Below are 19,292 nucleotides of genomic sequence, written 5' to 3' on the forward strand. Positions count from 1 at the left end.
TGGACACATTTTCCTCATCTAATCATGTTTACATCCACAGATGCAACAGAATAGAAAATCAGTATCCATTTTGCCTTTGTTTCTGTATTTGAATTCCATGATTTGAGCATAAACATTTTCATTCTTGGTCATTCATCAAGTTTCAATAAGTGAATTCCCTTGGATTTGACGGTTCTTAGTTTTATCATTTTGTTTAATCTGTTCTATTAGGCCACAGAATTACATCCAGCTGATATCAATGGAAAAGCAGATCCATATATCGTCATAAAATTAGGCAAAACAGAAATCAAAGACAAGGAGAACTACATCTCCAAGCAACTCAATCCTGTTTTTGGCAAGTAAGTCCTTCGCATGAGTCCAAAAAATGCCCAAAATAGTTAACTATTTTTTTGTTCCACCAAATTTCAATCTAATGTATTTTAAACAAGTTTGCCATTATAGCATCCTCTGCAATAATAGCAGCTCCTTGACTGCCTTATTGCAGGCAGAAGGCGATTTCATATAATATTACATATTCTGGATTATTACATGACAATAAAGGAATCTGGAATCTCTACTACTATTTTCAAGAGGAAATCATACTTTTTGGCTGGCATTATTGGACAGCTTATGCAAAGATTTGTAACAGGCAATGGCCCAAGCTAACCTCATTTCTGCTGTGAGATTCAATGATTTCATAATCCTGTATTGCCATCAAGATGGTAGGTTTTTTGGAGAAACAATATCCACTGCATTATCCCTGCCTCATTGCTCAAGAACTTAGGGAGAAGGAACTATGTCACAACATACCATCAGCTTAACAGACGGAGGTGAGAAACATTTGAGCTTTAATCAATGTGTCTCACCATGTGAACCTTTGATCGCCTCCAGGTTCACCTATTTCAGGTTAGCTCTAGCTACTGATAATTCAATTTTAAAAAAGGGGAATTAAGGACAACAGAGGGTGGGAGAGTAAGTGGAGCTGAGTCCACAGCCAGATTGGCCACAACCTTATTAAATGGGAGAGCAGGCTCAACGGCCTATATGACGTATTCCTGCTCCTAAACACCTAAAGCTTTTGATGTCAGACACAAGTTTGGAAATAAATTCAAGCTGTGAATTCATCGCCTCTGCTGGGATGCTAAAACCAAACAAGGTTTTTTTGCTAAATCCATCTCTGAGCCCAGCTCTTGAAGTCGCTACCCTCTCCAAGTTTCCAGAGCACATTGATCATTTACTGCCAAAGAGCTGGTGTTTGTTCCCAACAAGGAGCAGCCCAGGGTTTGGGGCAGAGACAGGTATCAATCTAACCATACTTTAAAGCTAAATGTGGATTGTTTTGATCCCTGAACAGGCAGTATACATTGCAGTTTTGTTTGCAGATTGAATGTTTTTTTTCTCTCTATCTACCATACACTTGCCAATAAAACAGTGAAAGTCAACAACAAGTTGACATTTCAGTCTTTGATTTTATCCTCTAATCCAGATCATTTGACATTGAAGCCACATTTCCAATGGAGTCTATGCTGACAGTGGCTATATTTGACTGGGATTTAGTGGGTACAGATGATCTAATTGGAGAAACAAAAATTGATCTCGAGAATCGCTTCTACAGCAAGCACAGAGCAACATGTGGAATTGCACAGCAATATTCTCTGTAAGTACATTAAGACTGTGTTTAATTTAGTAAAGTTGCATTTGAAATCACCATGTTAAAGTTAATGACTACTGAAGAAAGCCAGTTTAAGACTATTATGTGGTATGAGAAGGAAACACAAGACAATGTTTCTAGTATTTACCAAAGAGGAACTTTTAATTGCTAGCTATGAGCCTATAAAGCACATAGGCCCTCAAGACGTGCGGTGGCAGATCGTTCCATCTGAAAACCTAATGCATTAATGGACGGTTATCTAAATGCTCATTCAGAAGGTGGATTGGGCCCTTCAAACGTCAGCATGCTAAATGTGCAAGTCAGTGACCTGAAGTATGAGGGGAAATGAGGGAGGCAGTCAGGATCATAAAATGTCATAAGGTCATTGAGGTCAGACTAACAAAAGGATGTCTTGCATTTATTGCATTTTGCTATTGGTTCTCCATCCTCTCATGCACACTCATGTGTTGTTCCTGTACACAGCCATGGATACAATGCCTGGAGAGATCCTATGAAACCTAATCAAATACTGACAAAACTTTGCAAAGAAGGCAAAATAGATGGGCCTCACTTTGGACCTGGAGGAAGAGTGAAGGTTGCTAATAGAGTCTTTACAGGTCCAACAGAAATTGAAGATGAAAATGGTATGAAGTGATCTCTGTTCTTCATCCTCTCAAATACTTGACAGCTACAAGATTGTGAAAAAGTAAAAATTCTCCACCTTGACAATACTTTTTCCTTCATGGGGAAAAAAAATTGGGAAATGTAACTGTTTTATTCTATTAGAATAAGCACATTGATTCATGCTGATTTGTTATAATATTTACAGCTGTTTACCCTTCAATATCACAAGAATTCTTCTGATAAACCAATCCTTGAAGTTGACCCATCTCTCGTATTTCTCATCACCAGGAGTGAAGAAGGAGACTGATGAACACCTAGCCTTGATCACTCTCCAGCACTGGGAGCAGATGCCACGGGTCGGCTGCAAGTTGGTTCCAGAGCATGTAGAAACCAGGCCTTTACTAAATCCTGAGAAGCCAGGCATTGAGCAGGTACAGTAAACTAGGGGGAAAGATTACACATCCTAATACATTGAAAAATCAAACATTATGACTTTCTCTTCATAAGGAACATGGAAAACCACAAATAGCATGCTCCAAGATTTCAGATATGTTCTCTCAAAAAGTACGGCACTGCAGTAAGTGCACAGAGGGCAAAGCTGTTGCATTTTTAGTGTAAATAAGCTGATTCCCTTTGCAAGAGCCAAGGACAGCAGAGGCTGAAAAACTGAAAAAAAAACTCAACAGTTCAGACTGCCTCTGTGGAGAGAGAAACAAAGTTTCATCGGTTTTGATGAGAGTTCATTGATCTGAAATGTTAACTACTCATCTTTCTTCATGCATCCTCCTTGACCAGGATTTTCCACTTTATTTCCGATCCGTATTCAGAAATCTAAACCCAAAATAGTCTTCCTTGGTTTTGAGCATTAGGTCAAATTTCTTAAAGAGGAACCGTTTTCAAAGAATGCCTAAAAGATTCAAAGACTAAAAAGACCAGTCCTTTGGATCAGAATCAGAATTTACTGTCATGAAAAGTTACAAAGTTTGTTGTTTTGCGGCATCAATCATAGTTCAACAATTTACATAAACCACCATACAAAAGGCAAAGTAAGTCCTTGGTTCATTGATCATTCAGGAATCTGATGGTAGTAGTGAAGAAGCTGTCCTGGTGCCACTGAGTGCTCAGCTTTAGGCATCTGTACCTTTTTCCCGATGGTAGCAGAGTGCAGAGGGCATGGCCTGGCTGGTGGAGGTCCTTGAAGATAGAGGATGCTTCTTTAAGACACCACCTTTTGTAGATGTCCTCAATGGAGTGAAGACTGGTGTCCGTGATGTTGCAGGCCGAGTTAACAACCTCTGGAGTTTATTCTTGCCCTGAGAGTTGGCATATCTGTACCAGACAGTGATGCAACCAGCCAGAATGCTCTCCATGGTACACCTGCAGAGATTTTCGAGAGCCTTCAGTGACATACTGAACCTCCTCAAACTCCTCACAAAGTATAGCTGCTGACGATCCTTCTTTGTGATTGCATTGGCGTGGAGGCTCCAGGACAGATCCTCAGAGATGTTGACACCCTGGAATTTGAAGTTCTTGACTACCTCCACTACTGAGACCTTGATGAGGATTGCATTGTGTTCTCCTGACTTCCTCCTGAAGTCCATAATCATTCCTTGGTTTTGCTAACATTGAGCACAAGATTGTTGGTGTGATGCCTCTCAATGAGCTGATCTATCTCCCTCCTCTACTCTTCCTCATTGCTGACAACTGTAGAGACAACTGCCAATTTGTAGATAGCATTGGTATTGTTTTTGGCCACGTGGTCATGGATGAATAGTGAGTAGGGCAGTGGGCTAAGCACTCATCCTTGAACCTGTGTTGCTAGTCAGTGAGGAGGAGAAGTTGTTCCTAATTTGTACTGAATGTGGACTTCCGATGAAGAAATACAGATGCCCAACATTTGGAGTTTGTTGACCAGTACTGAGCGAATAATGGTGTTGAAGGCTGACCTGTAGTCAATGAAGACAGCCATACATATGAGTGGCTATTTTCTAGGTAATCCAGAAAGTAATGAAAGTGGCCACAATCTTCACTTACATCTGATTAAATATTGGTCTGAAGCACTGACACTGAGCATCCATCACCAATGATCCACAATTCCTACCAGGAATGAACTCCTCCACATAAATTCTCAGAAGCAATCTGGCTCCAACCTGCTCAGTCATACAATAGACAATAGGTGCTGGAGTAGGCCAATTGACCCATTGAGCCAGCACTGCCATTTATCAGATCATGGCTGATCTTTCTCTTTCAATAACCAATTCCAGCCTTATCCCCATAACCTTTAACTCCCCTGCCCATAAGAGCCTTATCCAACTCTCTCTTAAATCTATCCAACGAATCCTGCATGCTAGCTTTCAATGACTGGTGAACAATTACCCCCAGATCCCTTTGCATTACCCCACTCCTTAGCTTAACTCCATTTAAATAATACTCTGCTCTTTTATTTCTGCTTCCAAAATGGACAACCTCGCATTTATTCACATTAAACTTCATCTGCCATTTCTCTGCCCACCCCCTAACCTGTGCAAGTCCCCTTGCAATTTCCTGACATCCTCCTCGCCCTTCACACTACCACCCAGTTCAGTGTCATCTGTGAATTTGCATATATAGTTATTAATCCCCTCATCCAAATCATTTACATAAATGATAAACAACTGAGGACCCAACATTGACCCCTGTGGAACCCCACTTGTCACATGGTCTCAGCAAAGGGCTAACCCACAAAAGTACTTTGAGAGCCAATTCAGCTATATTGTAAAGTAATAACAGCTTTCAAAGAGTAAATAACAGCTGAAAAAGCAATTAAAGTACTTAAAAGCAAGTATATTTAAATTAGCTAAAATCACCTTTAATCCCAGTGATTGCTCTGCATTAAGATCAATGGTAGGGAATCTGTGCAAGCTCCTGCTCCTCTGTTGGTCTCAAACATTGTCAGCACAGTTGTCCTGTCAGCGGTCAGTAGCCAGGTGGAATTTCATGATTTCTGAGTTTATCCAAAACTCACACAAGAATTGTGAACTCCGACAAGAATAAAGCACTAAAAACTGGCTGTTCCACATGGAATTTCCAGCTTTTTGGTGGAATGTTCGAGCTGGACAGTACAGTGTAGTGTGGAAGATGTGAATTGTTCTGCAGAGACTTTATATCTAAAAAAATAGCATGATTAATAATGGCATAATGTTGATATTATATTCTTTATTCAAAACAAATCATGTCGGTGCTGTTTTTTTATAACCAAAGCTGGTATTTAATTAAAGTTACACTAGATTACACGTAGTGTAATCTACAGTTACACTAATCTAAAGTAACTAATCTAAAGTTACACTACATGTAGGCTAGAAAAAACAATTAGAGAAAAAATATCAGAAAAATAAGACATTGGCATAAAGAATAGCTGAATAATTCTCCCTGTAATCCAGACCTATTCCAATTTTTTTACAATTGATCCATATTGATATCAAATATGAAATCCTCCCTACTATTGAGAACATTGACAGGGTACACTACCGTCAGTGAGCAGCAGCAGATCTGCAAGGATCCACAACACCCAGCACAGGCTCTGTTCTCACTGCTACCATCAGCAAAAAGCATAGGAGCCACAAAATTCACACCAGCAGGTTCAGGAACAGCTGCTACTCCTCCACCATCAGACTCCTCAACAACAAACTCAGTCCGAGGCTCATTTAAGGACTCTTACCATGCACATTATTGATTTTTTTCTCTCTGTATTGCCCAGTCAGTTTGTTTACATTTTGTATCCAAAGCAAATGGTATCACAGGAGATTGGAGAAGGAATTCAGCAAATGAGTGCACGGCAATGAAGAGTAACTTGAAATGTCCTTTCTATACAATTTTCAGGGCCGTATTGAACTGTTTGTTGATATGTTTCCAAAGGACCAGCCTGCACCAGGAGCAGCAATTGATATATCACCAAGGAAGCCAAAGAAGTAAAGTATTCTCATATTATTAGAGGTGCCAAGTGTAACATCTTAAATTCAGTACAATTTTTCTTTTTGTGTCTATTACAATATTCTGAGGGAAAATTGTTGTTTCTATTTATTTATTTATTAAACAGACGGTACAGTAACAGGCCTTTCTGGCCCGTGAGCCCATGCTGCCCATATACACCCAATTAACCTACAACCTCCATATGTTTCCAAAGTGGTATTCTTAAGTTTGAAACATTTGTCCCTGGAAGTGGACAGATTGGCACTTCAAAAGAAGGCCTTCAGTTTGGCCTTTCTGAATGACGAAACGGAGACTTTTCATATCAATTTATCAGCATTGCTGTAATATAGCTGCTCTGTGATCATGTACTTTAGTCTTGGCTTGAACTTTTAGTCATTGTTAACAACCTTTATATTTTTACAAAAATCTCGCCTCCAAGTTTTTTTCCATAAGAAAGAGACATGGGTTTATTCAGAATTGCTCCCCACCTCCTCATATCCTAACTCTCTCATCTGGCCAATAGCATGACATCACAGCAGGAATTGTCAACCTGTAACTCCGGTCACCTGTTCTCTACACATTAGGGCCTCCTAGTGAATAAGTCTAAAACTGGTACAAGAGGCTGGAAATCATGATTATTTTTTCAAATGGTATGAAAAACCTTTGTTCTCCAATCAGAACCATAGTTATTTTTTTTTCAAAGGTTCTTTTGCTCTTTCAACTGTCAGCTCATGCCCATCATGTAACTAAATAGGGCAGGCTGCTTCATTACTTCATTATTGTTTTGTTTCAGCAACTGTTGAACAATATGAGGACTTGTTAATGCAAAGGAAAATTGCCAGGCAAAACAATACATCTTTCTTACAAATTATGTTTAGTCCCTGCACTCTTGTGATTTATGTCATGCTGGAAGATAATTAGAAAGATTTAATAAAGAATTAATAAAGTCAGAGATTCATGCAGCATGGAGACAGGCCCTTCGGCTCAACATCCACACTGCCCAAACTGTCCCACCTACATGCCCCATCTGCCTGCCTTTGGCCCATATTCCTCTAAACCTATCCTATCTATGTATTTGTCCAATTGTTTCTTAAACATTGCAATAGTACCTGCCTCAGTCACTTCCTCTGCCAACCCATTCCATATACTCACCCCCCTCAAAGTTACCCCTCGGGTTCCTGTTAAATCTCTCCCCCCTTCTTTGGGCAAAATACTCTGCATTCACCCACTGTATTTCGCTCATGATTTTGTAAACTTCTATGAGATCGCCTCTCTTCGTGTATTCCAATGAATAAAGACCTAGCCTTGCTGAAACTCTATCTATAGCTCAGGCCCCCAAATTCTGATAACATCCTCACAAATCTCTATACCCTCTCCAGGTTGACAGCATATTTCCTGTAGCACAGTAGCCAAAATTGAACACAATACTCCAAATGGGGCCTCACCAACATCTTATACAACTGCAACATGACTTTCTAACATCTGTATTCAATATTCTGACTGAAGAAGGCCAATGTGCGAAAAACCTTTTTGACCATCCTATCTACTTGTGGCACCATTTTCAAGGTACTATGTCCATGTACTCCCAGATCTCTCTGGTCTACAACACTTCGCAGATCCATGCCATTCACTGTGTAGGTCCTACCTACAGTAGATCTCCCAAAATGCAACCCTTCACATTACTCTTTTAAATTCTATCAACCATTCCTCTGCCCACCTGCCCAACCAATCAAGACCCTGTTGCAATCTTTAGCAATCATCATCACATATGTACAATATTGGATACTTTAGTGTCATCTTCAACCTTGATTATCATGCCATGTATATTTTAATCAAAATCATTGATATGGATGACAAACAGCAATGGACCCAGTTCCAAACACTGTGGTACATCATTTGTCTTAAGCTGCCAGTCTGAAAAGCAACCTTCCACTATAATGCCCTTTGCTTTCGACAATGAAGCAAATTTTCCATCAGTCTGCTATCTCACCATGGATCCCATGAAATCTGTCCTTCCAGAGCACCATTCCAAGTAGAACCTTATTGAATACTGTGCCAAAATCCATATATACAATGTCCATAGCTCTTGTCAACTTTCTTGGTCACATCTTCTAAAAACTCAGATTGTAAGCCATGAATTCCCAGTTACAAAATCATGTTAACTACTCTAATTCTTCAGCCTCAGGGTCCCAGTGTGAACCCTTTCTCATCAGGACATTGATTAAACATCAAGCACGAGGTCCATACTAGTTTCTGGCCAATTGAAGTAATGTAAACCCTAGAGCCAAGTCCTCAGAAAAGATTAGCAGAGTTTGGTGTATGTGCTCAAAGGTTCAGCAGCAGAGAATGTAATCGCTACCAGTATTATCACAATATTGTCCTTCCATCCTGAGTTTAAATTCAGAGAGATTATGGGAGACATGACCTCATTTTGCATTGTATCTCTTAATAGCTTTAATTTAGAAGTGGCATCTGATGGAGCAGCAGTTGCAATTTGTAAAAAAGTTTCAAATTTCCATGAAGCTCATTGAGGCGAGATTACTCTTAATTTTAGTCCTGAAAGGTTTAGCTCCACTTTTCAGTCTAATGCTCAAGTCCTCAATCAATGGATGCAAATTTTCTCTATCTATCCTTCCTATGAATTCCTCTTACTCTCTTGCAAATGTAATTGAAATCCCCCTTGTTTTTCAAAATTGCAGGAAACACAATCTTAGTTTGTTCAATATCTTCCGCAGATACATAACCATGCCATTCAGAGATCTTTCCTTGTATAATTATGACAGAGCGGTTTCTGGAAATGCTTCCAGTAGTATCTATGCAAATACTGCATATGTATAGAACCAGCCCTACTGAGCTGACAGAAAGAGTGCCAAGCAAAACAATGACCTTGCAGGTCCCACGTTATAATAAATCCTGAAACTTTATTATCCCAAGAGGGACTGTCTTCCAATGCTCCAAAAGAATTGACCACTGAGCATTTTGTTTCATTGTTTCTTCCTTCACTTGTTTATTCTTTATTAACCCATGTGTCCTTATCAGAAAGGTGAGGCAATGTGACAAGTTGCACTTTGCTCAGATTCCTTGACTTACCTTTGTTGTTATTGACCTGGCCAGAATATGAACATTTTAGGAATTGCTTTATGAAACAAAATGTAAATAATTGTTTTGGGATATTATGTAAATACTGGTTTTCAATGATAAAAATGCAACTGTCATGTAAAATAGCTGAAGCATGGAATGTTCTCCCATAAGGAATAAGAGCATTTGAGTTAAGTACAGCAAGACAGTTGTCCCAAGAAATCTACATTGACTATATCAAAGGAGCACTCTTATAATACTTTTGGAGCTCACCTTATTTCATTTTCCATTTCCTTGAGTACTTTACAGCAAGGAATCCACAAATACTTTTACTTTAATTGAAAGTTTTACAGTGCCAAGTGAATACTGATCAGAGAGAATGCAACTTGATGGGTAAGCATTCAGTATTTCTGTGCCTCAGCATTTATCCTGTCTTCCTTCCTCCCTCCCAGATATGAGCTTAGAGTGATAGTTTGGAATACAGATGAGGTTATCTTGGAAGACGATGATTACTTCACTGGAGAGAAATCTAGTGACATTTTTGTCAGGGGGTATGTACTACTGTGTGATGTGTGTTGGGATTGTGCAGTGCGTTTGATTTTCTAATTTTCCCTGTTGATTTTGTTGTTAACTAGTTATGAACTGCGTGTTATTATTTGGAACACTGATGACGTTATTCTTCAAGATGATGCTTTCATGACAGGAGAGAAGATGTCAGACATCTATGTCAGGGGGTAATGATTCAATTGCACAGCTCATCCCTCCTCTATGCTGAGCAAATTCTCGTCCTGCACTTGGGCCACATAGCTATTTGCAATTGCATTAAACTGCATTTCAGATCCATAGCAAGCATATTTTGAGTTCATTTAACAATTTGCATGAAGTACAATGTAACGTATTCATCAAAGAAACATTGTGCAATTTCCTCTTAACAAAAAAGCTCTTTGGGAAATTTGTCGTCACAGGACCCAGCTCCTGATTAAATTAAAAATTCTTGTTGTGGGAAGTTTGGAGTTAAAATTCCAATTCAGCAGAAGATTAACCATTCAAATCTCGGATAATAAACGAGAAAGTGGGTGAAGAAAAATAATTCAGTCCATTCTACACCAAAATAACTTTTGCAATATATTTCAGCATTGAGGAAGTAGAACAGATGTCTTTGAATAATTTCTTTATGATCCTCATAAGTATAAAAGAATGTTTAATCTTTTCCTCACCACTCAATTCTGTGGCTTCCTTTCTCAGCTCACATTTGAAAAATTCATTTGATGTGCATCATTCCCACCCTACTTTTGCGCCAAAGTATTGTCTCTCTTCCCAGTCAACTGATGTGGCCAATTGACAGTTCTTCTCCCTTTCCTTCTTGGGCAAATATACCAAACCTATATTAGAAATGCCTCTTCTTTCAGAGCCACCTTGGCTAGATCTCCTCACAACCCGTTAAAGTAAGCTCTTCCGCCATTCCAAAGTTCTACTTCAGCAAATTCCTCATCGTTCTCTATTACTGATTCAAAACTTCTGATGTAACAATCACATTACTGAAGGACCACATACCCCTCATTTCTGTCCGCAGATTCAGTTGTGCCTTGAAGATATCAGTCAGCAAGTCACATTTCAGAAAGCTCTGCCCTTCCTTTCATCTATCATAATATTACCCCAATAAGGATTTGATAATCACAATCTCCCAATATTATGACTCTATAGTTCTGATATATCTCTGTCATTTCCCTGCAGAAATTTCCATAGCATGCAATCTTGTGTTTTAACAACCATTACGGTGCAAAAATCAATTATACCTTGTCAGTTGCTTTGCAAGCAAGCCAAATAGTCTTTCTCTATTTTAAGGAACTGAAAAGGTTGAGAAAGTTAGTTTGCCATAATCTTTTCCAAGCTCATTCAAGGGCTCACCTTCATGAATTTAAAAAACAACCTTTTTTGCAGCATAAAATCAATATAGATTTTCACTCTTAATAAATCTGTTCCACTGATTTTTAGAATTGAATATGGCTAGCTAATTAATTCAAGAATAAACTGACAGGTACCCAATTCAGTGCATCTGAAAAGAACTAAAAACCTGGTTGGTATGGAATCTCTGCTCACATGCTTACATATTTCTGCTAAAGAGTGCTCTCTGAATCTGTTTTTCCTTTGCAGCATGAAAGCAGACATTCTCATGCTTGAAAGCTGCTGCCTTGTTGCTACTTTCAAAGGGTTTTGAACACATTAAATGAAATAATTCCTATGGGTGCATGTATTTAATGTTAATTATCTGGATTTGCTAAATCCCTCTGGAATCTTCATTTGCAACATGGATTTTGGCCTCCAGTAATCTTCAGCTGAAGCTTTTCCTGATGCTAATGTAAATATTTTCTCTGGATGGTTAAAAGAAAAGAGGGTGCATTTTCATTGGGGGGCAATTTTATTACTGACTCCATCAGTGGGTTACAAATGACAGACACTGTTCACAGCAACAGCGTCTGGTTCACAGGAAGATGTAATTCACAACAGTAAATTTCTTCTTTCTTTGGCTTGGCTTCGCGGACGAAGATTTATGGAGGGGGTAAAAAAGTCCACGTCAGCTGCAGGCTCGTTTGTGGCTGACCAGTCCGATGCGTGACAGGCAGACACGATTGCAGCGGTTGCAAGGGAAAATTGGTTGGTTGGGGTTGGGTGTTGGGTTTTTCCTCCTTTGCCTTTTGTCAGTGAGGTGGGCTCTGCGGTCTTCTTCAAAGGAGGCTGCTGCCCGCCAAACTGTGAGGCGCCAAGATGCACAGTTTGAGGCGTTATCAGCCCACTGGCGGTGGTCAATGTGGCAGGCACCAAGAGATTTCTTTAGGCAGTCCTTGTACCTTTTCTTTGGTGCACCTCTGTCATGGTGGCCAGTGGAGAGCTCGCCATATAATACGATCTTGGGAAGGCGATGGTCCTCCATTCTGGAGACGTGACCCATCCAGCGCAGCTGGATCTTCAGCAGCGTGGACTCGATGCTGTCGACCTCTGCCATCTCGAGTACCTCGACGTTAGGGGTGTGAGCGCTCCAATGGATGTTGAGGATGGAGCGGAGACAACGCTGGTGGAAGCGTTCTAGGAGCCGTAGGTGGTGCCGGTAGAGGACCCATGATTCGGAGCCGAACAGGAGTGTGGGTATGACAACGGCTCTGTATACGCTTATCTTTGTGAGGTTTTTCAGTTGGTTGTTTTTCCAGACTCTTTTGTGTAGTCTTCCAAAGGCGCTATTTGCCTTGGCGAGTCTGTTGTCTATCTCATTGTCGATCCTTGCATCTGATGAAATGGTGCAGCCGAGATAGGTAAACTGGTTGACCGTTTTGAGTTTTGTGTGCCCGATGGAGATGTGGGGGGGCTGGTAGTCATGGTGGGGAGCTGGCTGATGGAGGACCTCAGTTTTCTTCAGGCTGACTTCCAGGCCAAACATTTTGGCAGTTTCCGCAAAGCAGGACGTCAAGCGCTGAAGAAGAAAACAGACTTTTTTCATAGGTTTATGATTGTAAATGATGATTAAAAGATTATCATAAAATCATAGAATGGTTACAACATGGGAGGGGGGTGGGGGTATTTTGGCCTTCATGTCTACTCCAGCTCTGAAGCAGAGCAATTTGAACCATCTAGCATGAGGAAATGATTGGGCATTCATTAATTATTTTTTTCCTCCCAATCAAATTTCTGTATCCTCCAACACCACACCACAACCTGAATACCATTTCTGCAATAGTCAGTGGTGACCCTTCCCAGATGTATAGTGTCTGCAACTTCCCAGCAGGTGGGATGTGAGGACAGTCAGAGTGGTCCATCACAGAAGTTTCTGTCCTTCCTCTCAGAAAGGGCACTTCACACAAATTCGGAAGTCACTCAAATCACCTGCTGCATCCTTACTCCTCTGTGGTATCACACCTTATTTTGGAGCCAAATTTTTACGTGCAAGGGTGGGTCACTTTTTAGACTCCCCCCAATTCCTTCTGCACACCAAAGGAACAAATGGAGGACTTGTCTGAAATTCTAAATAACAAAGCATTTTGCAGAAGGTGGAAGAGCGCTTAATGCTGATTTCCAAGGGCTGTTATTTTGGGGCTTCCTTTGTCAATGAGGAAGAAGAAACATATTGTTCATGTGAACTATTCTGACTGTTCTTTAAGATTGAAGCATTCTTGATTCCAAAATCATGGAGACATTTGGAAAGCACTTGACAACCCGATAGGCTGTAGAAAAAGAGAAGAGTGTCAGGAAGCCAGAAATGTTTTTTGTGACAAAGTAACTCCATTTATGTTAACTTTCAATCCCAGATGAAAGGAGAAGTAACGATCTTAAAACATCTCTTAAACAGTAGTGCCATTTTTGTTTTGGCTATTGCTCTGTGGGGTAAATATGTTCACTGCATATCATGGACATGTAATGCAAAAATTGCAATGTTGCTTGCAGCCAGTCTGGCCATGCATGAGTACGTGCAATATATCACACTAAAGTACCAACTGCAAAGAGGGGAGGTTGAGTTTGTTAAATTGGAATCGGTTCAAAGCCAGATTTGCAGCATGTTTCATGAAATATCTACTTGGATGACTTTTCATTCCATTTCCTGGACCACATATACAAGTACTTTGTGTAATAATGGGAACATAGTGCATCGACCCAAGAAGATGACTAACAGTAGAATCCTGTTGTAAAAGTAAGTGATGTTAGCAGATGTTTTTAGATTTTTTTTTGGCAGTTGCTGAGGAAAAACTTGAAACTGCCAGTTTCCATTCATTGTGAAACATTAATCTGGAGGTTCACATGAAATGGATTAGCCCTAATTTATAATTAATCTCAAGTAGTTGGATATCATTGACTAAGGCAGAACTTTATGTTGGTTTGTAATGTAATTGAAGGAAATCATTAATACTTTAACGAAATGTGTCTAATTGTAACTCCAACTTCTAGTCAATAGTTTTAAAAGTTGATGTGCTGTGGTTTATATTACGCTCCCACTCTTGCAATATGCTTTTGGACTTTTGAGTTTTTGAATCAGTGTATTTGATGAAGCAAGGGTCATTAAAATTATAACCCACAATTTATCCTTGAAATGGTGCTTTAAGAAAAAGAATAGCCTTCATCTAAACCCAAATCTGTGGGTTTCATGGCAGGACAAATTTTTAGACATCATTGCTGTTAGATGTCAACTCCCAAGTTGATACACATTAATAAATTAAAGTAACAGAAGATATAGCAGTAACTAAAATAATGGTCAGCCTTGACTAAATTTGAAAATAGTTTTATGCCACACCAAACACTAAATAACATTCCACAATTTATGCAGGTATCTGACATCCTGTTTGATGGCATTGGATTCTCAAGTGCACTTAGACAGCTTTTGGATATTACAAGGTTCTTTGTGTAGAAACAGCCCAGAAATGTACACAGGTACCCGATCCTTTATTCCAGACGTCTAAAATTCTCAAAGCTCCAAAATCTGACAAGTGGGGACCGGCGGTTGGGGGAGGTGGCCAAGGGACTGGCAGTTGGGGGGGACTGCCGTTGGGGGAGGCAGCTGAGGAACCGGCGATTGGGGGAGACTGCCGGCGGCCGAGGGACCGGCATTTGGAGGAGGTGGCTGAGGGACCGCGGTTGGGGGAGTGAAGTGCCAGTTGATGAAGTGGACAAAGATGATGTGGTCTAACAGTAATCATGGCTTTTATCAGCAGAAACTCATGGTACAATAATGAAAGACAATAGATGCATATGCAGTTATATCCAAGGGGAGTTGCCTTAACAGTAGAGATAATGCTCAGCAAGGCTTGCCAGAGGGGAGACAGGCAGCTTGGCAGACATTCACCACAGGGAGAAAACCGAGGGACCAGCGGTTGGGGGAGGCGGCCGAGGAACCGGCGGTTGGGGGAGACAGCCGGGTGACTGGAAGGGGGTGGATACGGCAGCACAATTCGGGTGGGCTTTCCGAAATCATCAAATATCCGAAATACAGAACACAGTCCCCCAAGGGTTCCGGATAAAGGATTGTGTACCTGTATTACAATTGAACTGAGAAGTCAATGACAAATTTAGAAATATAGATTCTAGACAAGTCTTGTACAGCAAAAAGCTCATTTTAGAAATTAGAGCAGTTACTGCACTTTATCGAGAGAATTTGAACTCATCCCTCAGAATTGATCCCTCTGGGCAGTTTGAGGCCCTTCTAAATGTTCACTGCAGGAGTGTCCCTGAGGATGAAGTTCCCATTTGTAATTACTTAAAACATGGCATTTACCATGGGGCAATTCTTTTGATGATCCACATCAACCTGCGCATTGAGGAAGTGGAAAATTTTCCAATCATGGAAAGGCCCAAATGATGAGCAATCAACAGTTGCCCACACTCATGAGAAGCCAAGGATACCAGCAAGTTCCCATGGTCCTCATTGAATCAAGGTAGATGAAATCCTTTCTGCAACAAAACACTGCCAGTGGACCTCTCTGCTCTATCGGTGAAAAGCTAATTGGGAGATGTGAGCAACAAATGAATAGATGTGTCTTTGCTTCCTGTCTGTCAAAGCTACATTTTGTATCTTGCTTCCAGTGATGAAGTGTTGCTGAAGAAACCACAGAAAGAATATATTGCAAATTAAATAAAGTAAAGAGCCCACACTATATAGACTTTGAAAGGCTTTTGAGCAGCCTGCAATCAGTTCTTTAGGGGCACATTGAAGTCTCACAATTTTAGCATGGCCCCAAAGAGAAAACAAGCAAGAGATTTTTACAGTTTAGGCCAGGGAAGGAAGGAATGGTGGTGAAAAAAATCATGATTAGTAACACAAATACATTTGTGCCTGAAACTAGAAAATAGCATTGAAGTGTCCAGACCAATTTTGCAATGAGCAAGGTTTCACCAAGAATAGATCTCTACTACATTGCAACATAAGTTTTCGTGTCACTCCATGCATTTCCTGAAGTATTCCCTTCTCCAAGACTCTTACAGAGTAAAAGTTCTCAATGAATGTGAAACAATTGCAGATTTATTTCAGTCTGGATTTCTTTTGACCAGTTGAAGTTTTTGTGGTATTAACTGTTATGACAATGACCATCTCTTATAGCTGGCTGAAAGGGCAGCAGGAGGATAAGCAGGACACTGACGTGCATTATCACTCATTGACTGGTGAAGGCAACTTCAACTGGCGGTTCATCTTCCCTTTTGATTATTTGATGGCTGAAGAGAAGATTGTCATGTCCAAAAAGGAGTCCATGTTTTCCTGGGATGAGACAGAGTACAAGATCCCAGCACGCTTGACTCTGCAAGTCTGGGATGCTGACCACTTCTCAGCTGATGACTTCCTCGGTAAGTAGAAATGCTATCCATTTTAGTTAAACAAGAAAATCTGCGGACACTAGGGTTGGGTGCAATACCCAAAAGTGCTAGAGAAACTCGACAGGTCATGTAGCATCCGCAGGAAGTTAGAGGCAATCAACTTTTTGGGTCTGACCCCTTTGTCAGGAAACTCCAGCACAATTTGTGTATCATTCTTGACTCTTTTGTCATTCTGATCATTACATCCTTACTCTTTGGCCAATGTAGGTTTATGATTCAGGGTAACTCTTTTACTCTGAACAAGTTACATTCCAGATTGAGGGGAAATAACCATATGGTTTCCTTTCCTGCTCCCATTTGGACAAAATAAATAATTGACATCAATAATAATTGTGATTCACTGGGTCACAAAGTCACACAGCACAGAAGTGGCCCCTTTGCATCCCACCCTCATCATATCCAATCCAACGGTCAAGAACCTATGAATAATAATCCCATTCACCAACACTGGACCTTGGGCCTTTGCTCCCTTGGTTTTTCTTCAGACCATTAAAATGTTCAGACAAATATATTCCAGATTTAAACCATCCTCTGGGTAGAAAAAAATGATCATATTCCCTCTAAACCTGCACATTACCCCAAGCCTATGTCCTCTATTTACTGACACTTCTACCACAGGGAATACTTTCTCACAATCTACCATATCTGTGCCCTCATCATGTTTTTACACCTCAGTTAGGTTCATCTTTAGTATCCTCAATTGCAAGGAAAATAAATCTACCCTACCAAATCTCTCCCCATCAGTGAACTGCTGCATGCCAGGCAACCTCCTGGTAAACCTTCGGTGCAAGTGCACCCATCCTACAGCAGGGCAACTAGACACAACTCCAGCTGCAGCTTCATGAGTGTTCTAAAGTATTGTGATATATCGTCCCAGCTTTTGTATTCTGTGCCCCAGCTGATAAAGCCAAGTATTCCACGTGCCCCCTTAACCTGCCAACTGATCGACATGTACTGTAACCTTAGACATGTTTACCTTTCCTTAAATTCCTCAGTAATTCCCTAGGGCCCTATAGTGCATTGGCCTACGCTTGTTAATCCAGAAGGGAAACCCTTCACTCTTATCTGGATGAAATTTTTATGTGCCATTGCTGTGCAGATCTGAATTGCTAATTAATATTGTGCTTGCTTTAGACTTCGACTTCCCCAATTACTATCAGCCACACCACACATTTTTGTGTCACCCATAAACATTGAGGAAATATAAACAAAAGATTTGAGCAATACATCCTCAAGCCTCAGCAGCTTTTAGCTTCTCCACCACCTGCTCTTCCTGGACTCTACATAGCATTGTCTGTGTACATTATTTCATGACAAAATTCAAACAAAATTCACAGGAAAAGTTAGCATGTCAACTTGTGTATTGTGTGTCAAATACTTGACATAGGATGCAGAATGGCCGCTGCCCAGAGATCAGGAAACATCTCTGTGGGAAATGAGACAATTTACATTTAGTTTTCTTTTTAAAATATTTTTATTAACATATAAATCCTACATACATCTTTTAATAAAGCAAATAACATGTCATATATTATACATATGGATAGAAAATAAGTAAAGCTACATTAGACTATTCCTTGATCTAAACAAAGGATAAGTTCTGTCTAATAATATGATCTATGACAATCATATTAAACCCATATTTGATAAGTTAATCTTAAAAAAAAGAAAAAAAATCTGTTTACATTTTCAGTACGCTACACGTAAGTGCAAGAGGAACTCAGCAGGCCAAGCAGTGTCCATGGGAAGTACAGTAGTAGGCCTGAACCTGAGCCCTTCAGATATGCCAAAAATCATGCAAATGCCGACATAAGAAGGAGGGGGCTGGAGGAAAGGAGTCTGTGGGAAGAGAGAGAGAAAACAAGAGAACAGGGGTGAGGACAGGTGAGACAGGATGCAAGGTGTTTGAAAGGAATATGAGGAACAAGACCTTGTATTCCATCGTAGCAGCCTCCAACCAGACGTCATTGTTAACTTCTCCAATTTCTGGTAACCTCCTTGTCATCTCTCCAGCCTCTTCCTTGCCTTTATTCACCAGTCACCTGTTAGCATGTAAGCCTGTACTCCCACTCTCCCATACCCCATCCCCACCTTCAGCAGTTCTGTGCATTGTATCATTTTCAGGTCAATTACCTTTTCAAGTCAAATTTATTGTTATCTGATTGTACAAGTACAACCCAACGAAACAGCTTTCTCCAGAACTCGGTGCAAAACACACAGACACACAACCCGACATAACATACATACAGATGAACAATACATATGCAGGACAAGTATTCATCTATATAAATAAAGCAATAAATAATTTTTTTCATGAATATGAGTCTCATATAGTGAGTGTGAGCAGTTCCTTTGGTCATTTAGCATTCTCACTGCCCCTGAGAAGAAGCTGTTCCTCAGCCTATGGTGCTGGCTCTGATATTCCTGTTTCTCTTTTCTGACGGGAGCAGCTGAAAGAACTGTGTGCAGGGTGGAAGGAGTCCTCAACGATTTTGTGTGCCTTCTTCACACAACAATCCTGGTAAATTGCGTCAATTGGGGTGGGGGGGGGGGGGTTGGAAGGAGACTCCATTGATCCTCTCCCCCACCCCTATGGTCCTGTGGATTGGCCTCCAAAGTATTTCTCTGTAGTAACTGTACCACACTGTGATGCAGCTGGTTAGGA

The 19,292-nt window shown here is 40.4% G+C and overlaps 1 protein-coding gene across 10 annotated transcripts in view; it reads left to right on the forward strand.

Moving 5' to 3' along the window:
* otofa (otoferlin a) overlaps window positions 1–19,292 on the forward strand; it is a 547,981-nt gene that overhangs the window by 520,799 nt on the left and 7,890 nt on the right. For 7 of the 10 annotated variants that reach the window (XM_069886486.1, XM_069886484.1, XM_069886483.1 and 4 more), the window contains 7 exons: window positions 211–338; window positions 1,466–1,636; window positions 2,114–2,274; window positions 2,543–2,685; window positions 6,113–6,201; window positions 9,733–9,831; window positions 16,356–16,597. In XM_069886486.1, coding sequence (XP_069742587.1) covers window positions 211–338; window positions 1,466–1,636; window positions 2,114–2,274; window positions 2,543–2,685; window positions 6,113–6,201; window positions 9,733–9,831; window positions 16,356–16,597 — 1,033 coding nt within the window. Of the gene's footprint in view, window positions 1–210; window positions 339–1,465; window positions 1,637–2,113; window positions 2,275–2,542; window positions 2,686–6,112; window positions 6,202–9,732; window positions 9,832–9,915; window positions 10,015–16,355; window positions 16,598–18,320; window positions 18,512–19,292 lie in introns of all 10 variants that reach the window. The other 3 variants (XM_069886480.1, XM_069886488.1, XR_011340468.1) reach the window with 2 other exon arrangements.

The sequence above is a fragment of the Narcine bancroftii genome, chromosome 6 (assembly GCF_036971445.1).
Source record: "Narcine bancroftii isolate sNarBan1 chromosome 6, sNarBan1.hap1, whole genome shotgun sequence".
Classification (NCBI taxonomy): Eukaryota; Metazoa; Chordata; class Chondrichthyes; order Torpediniformes; family Narcinidae; genus Narcine; species Narcine bancroftii.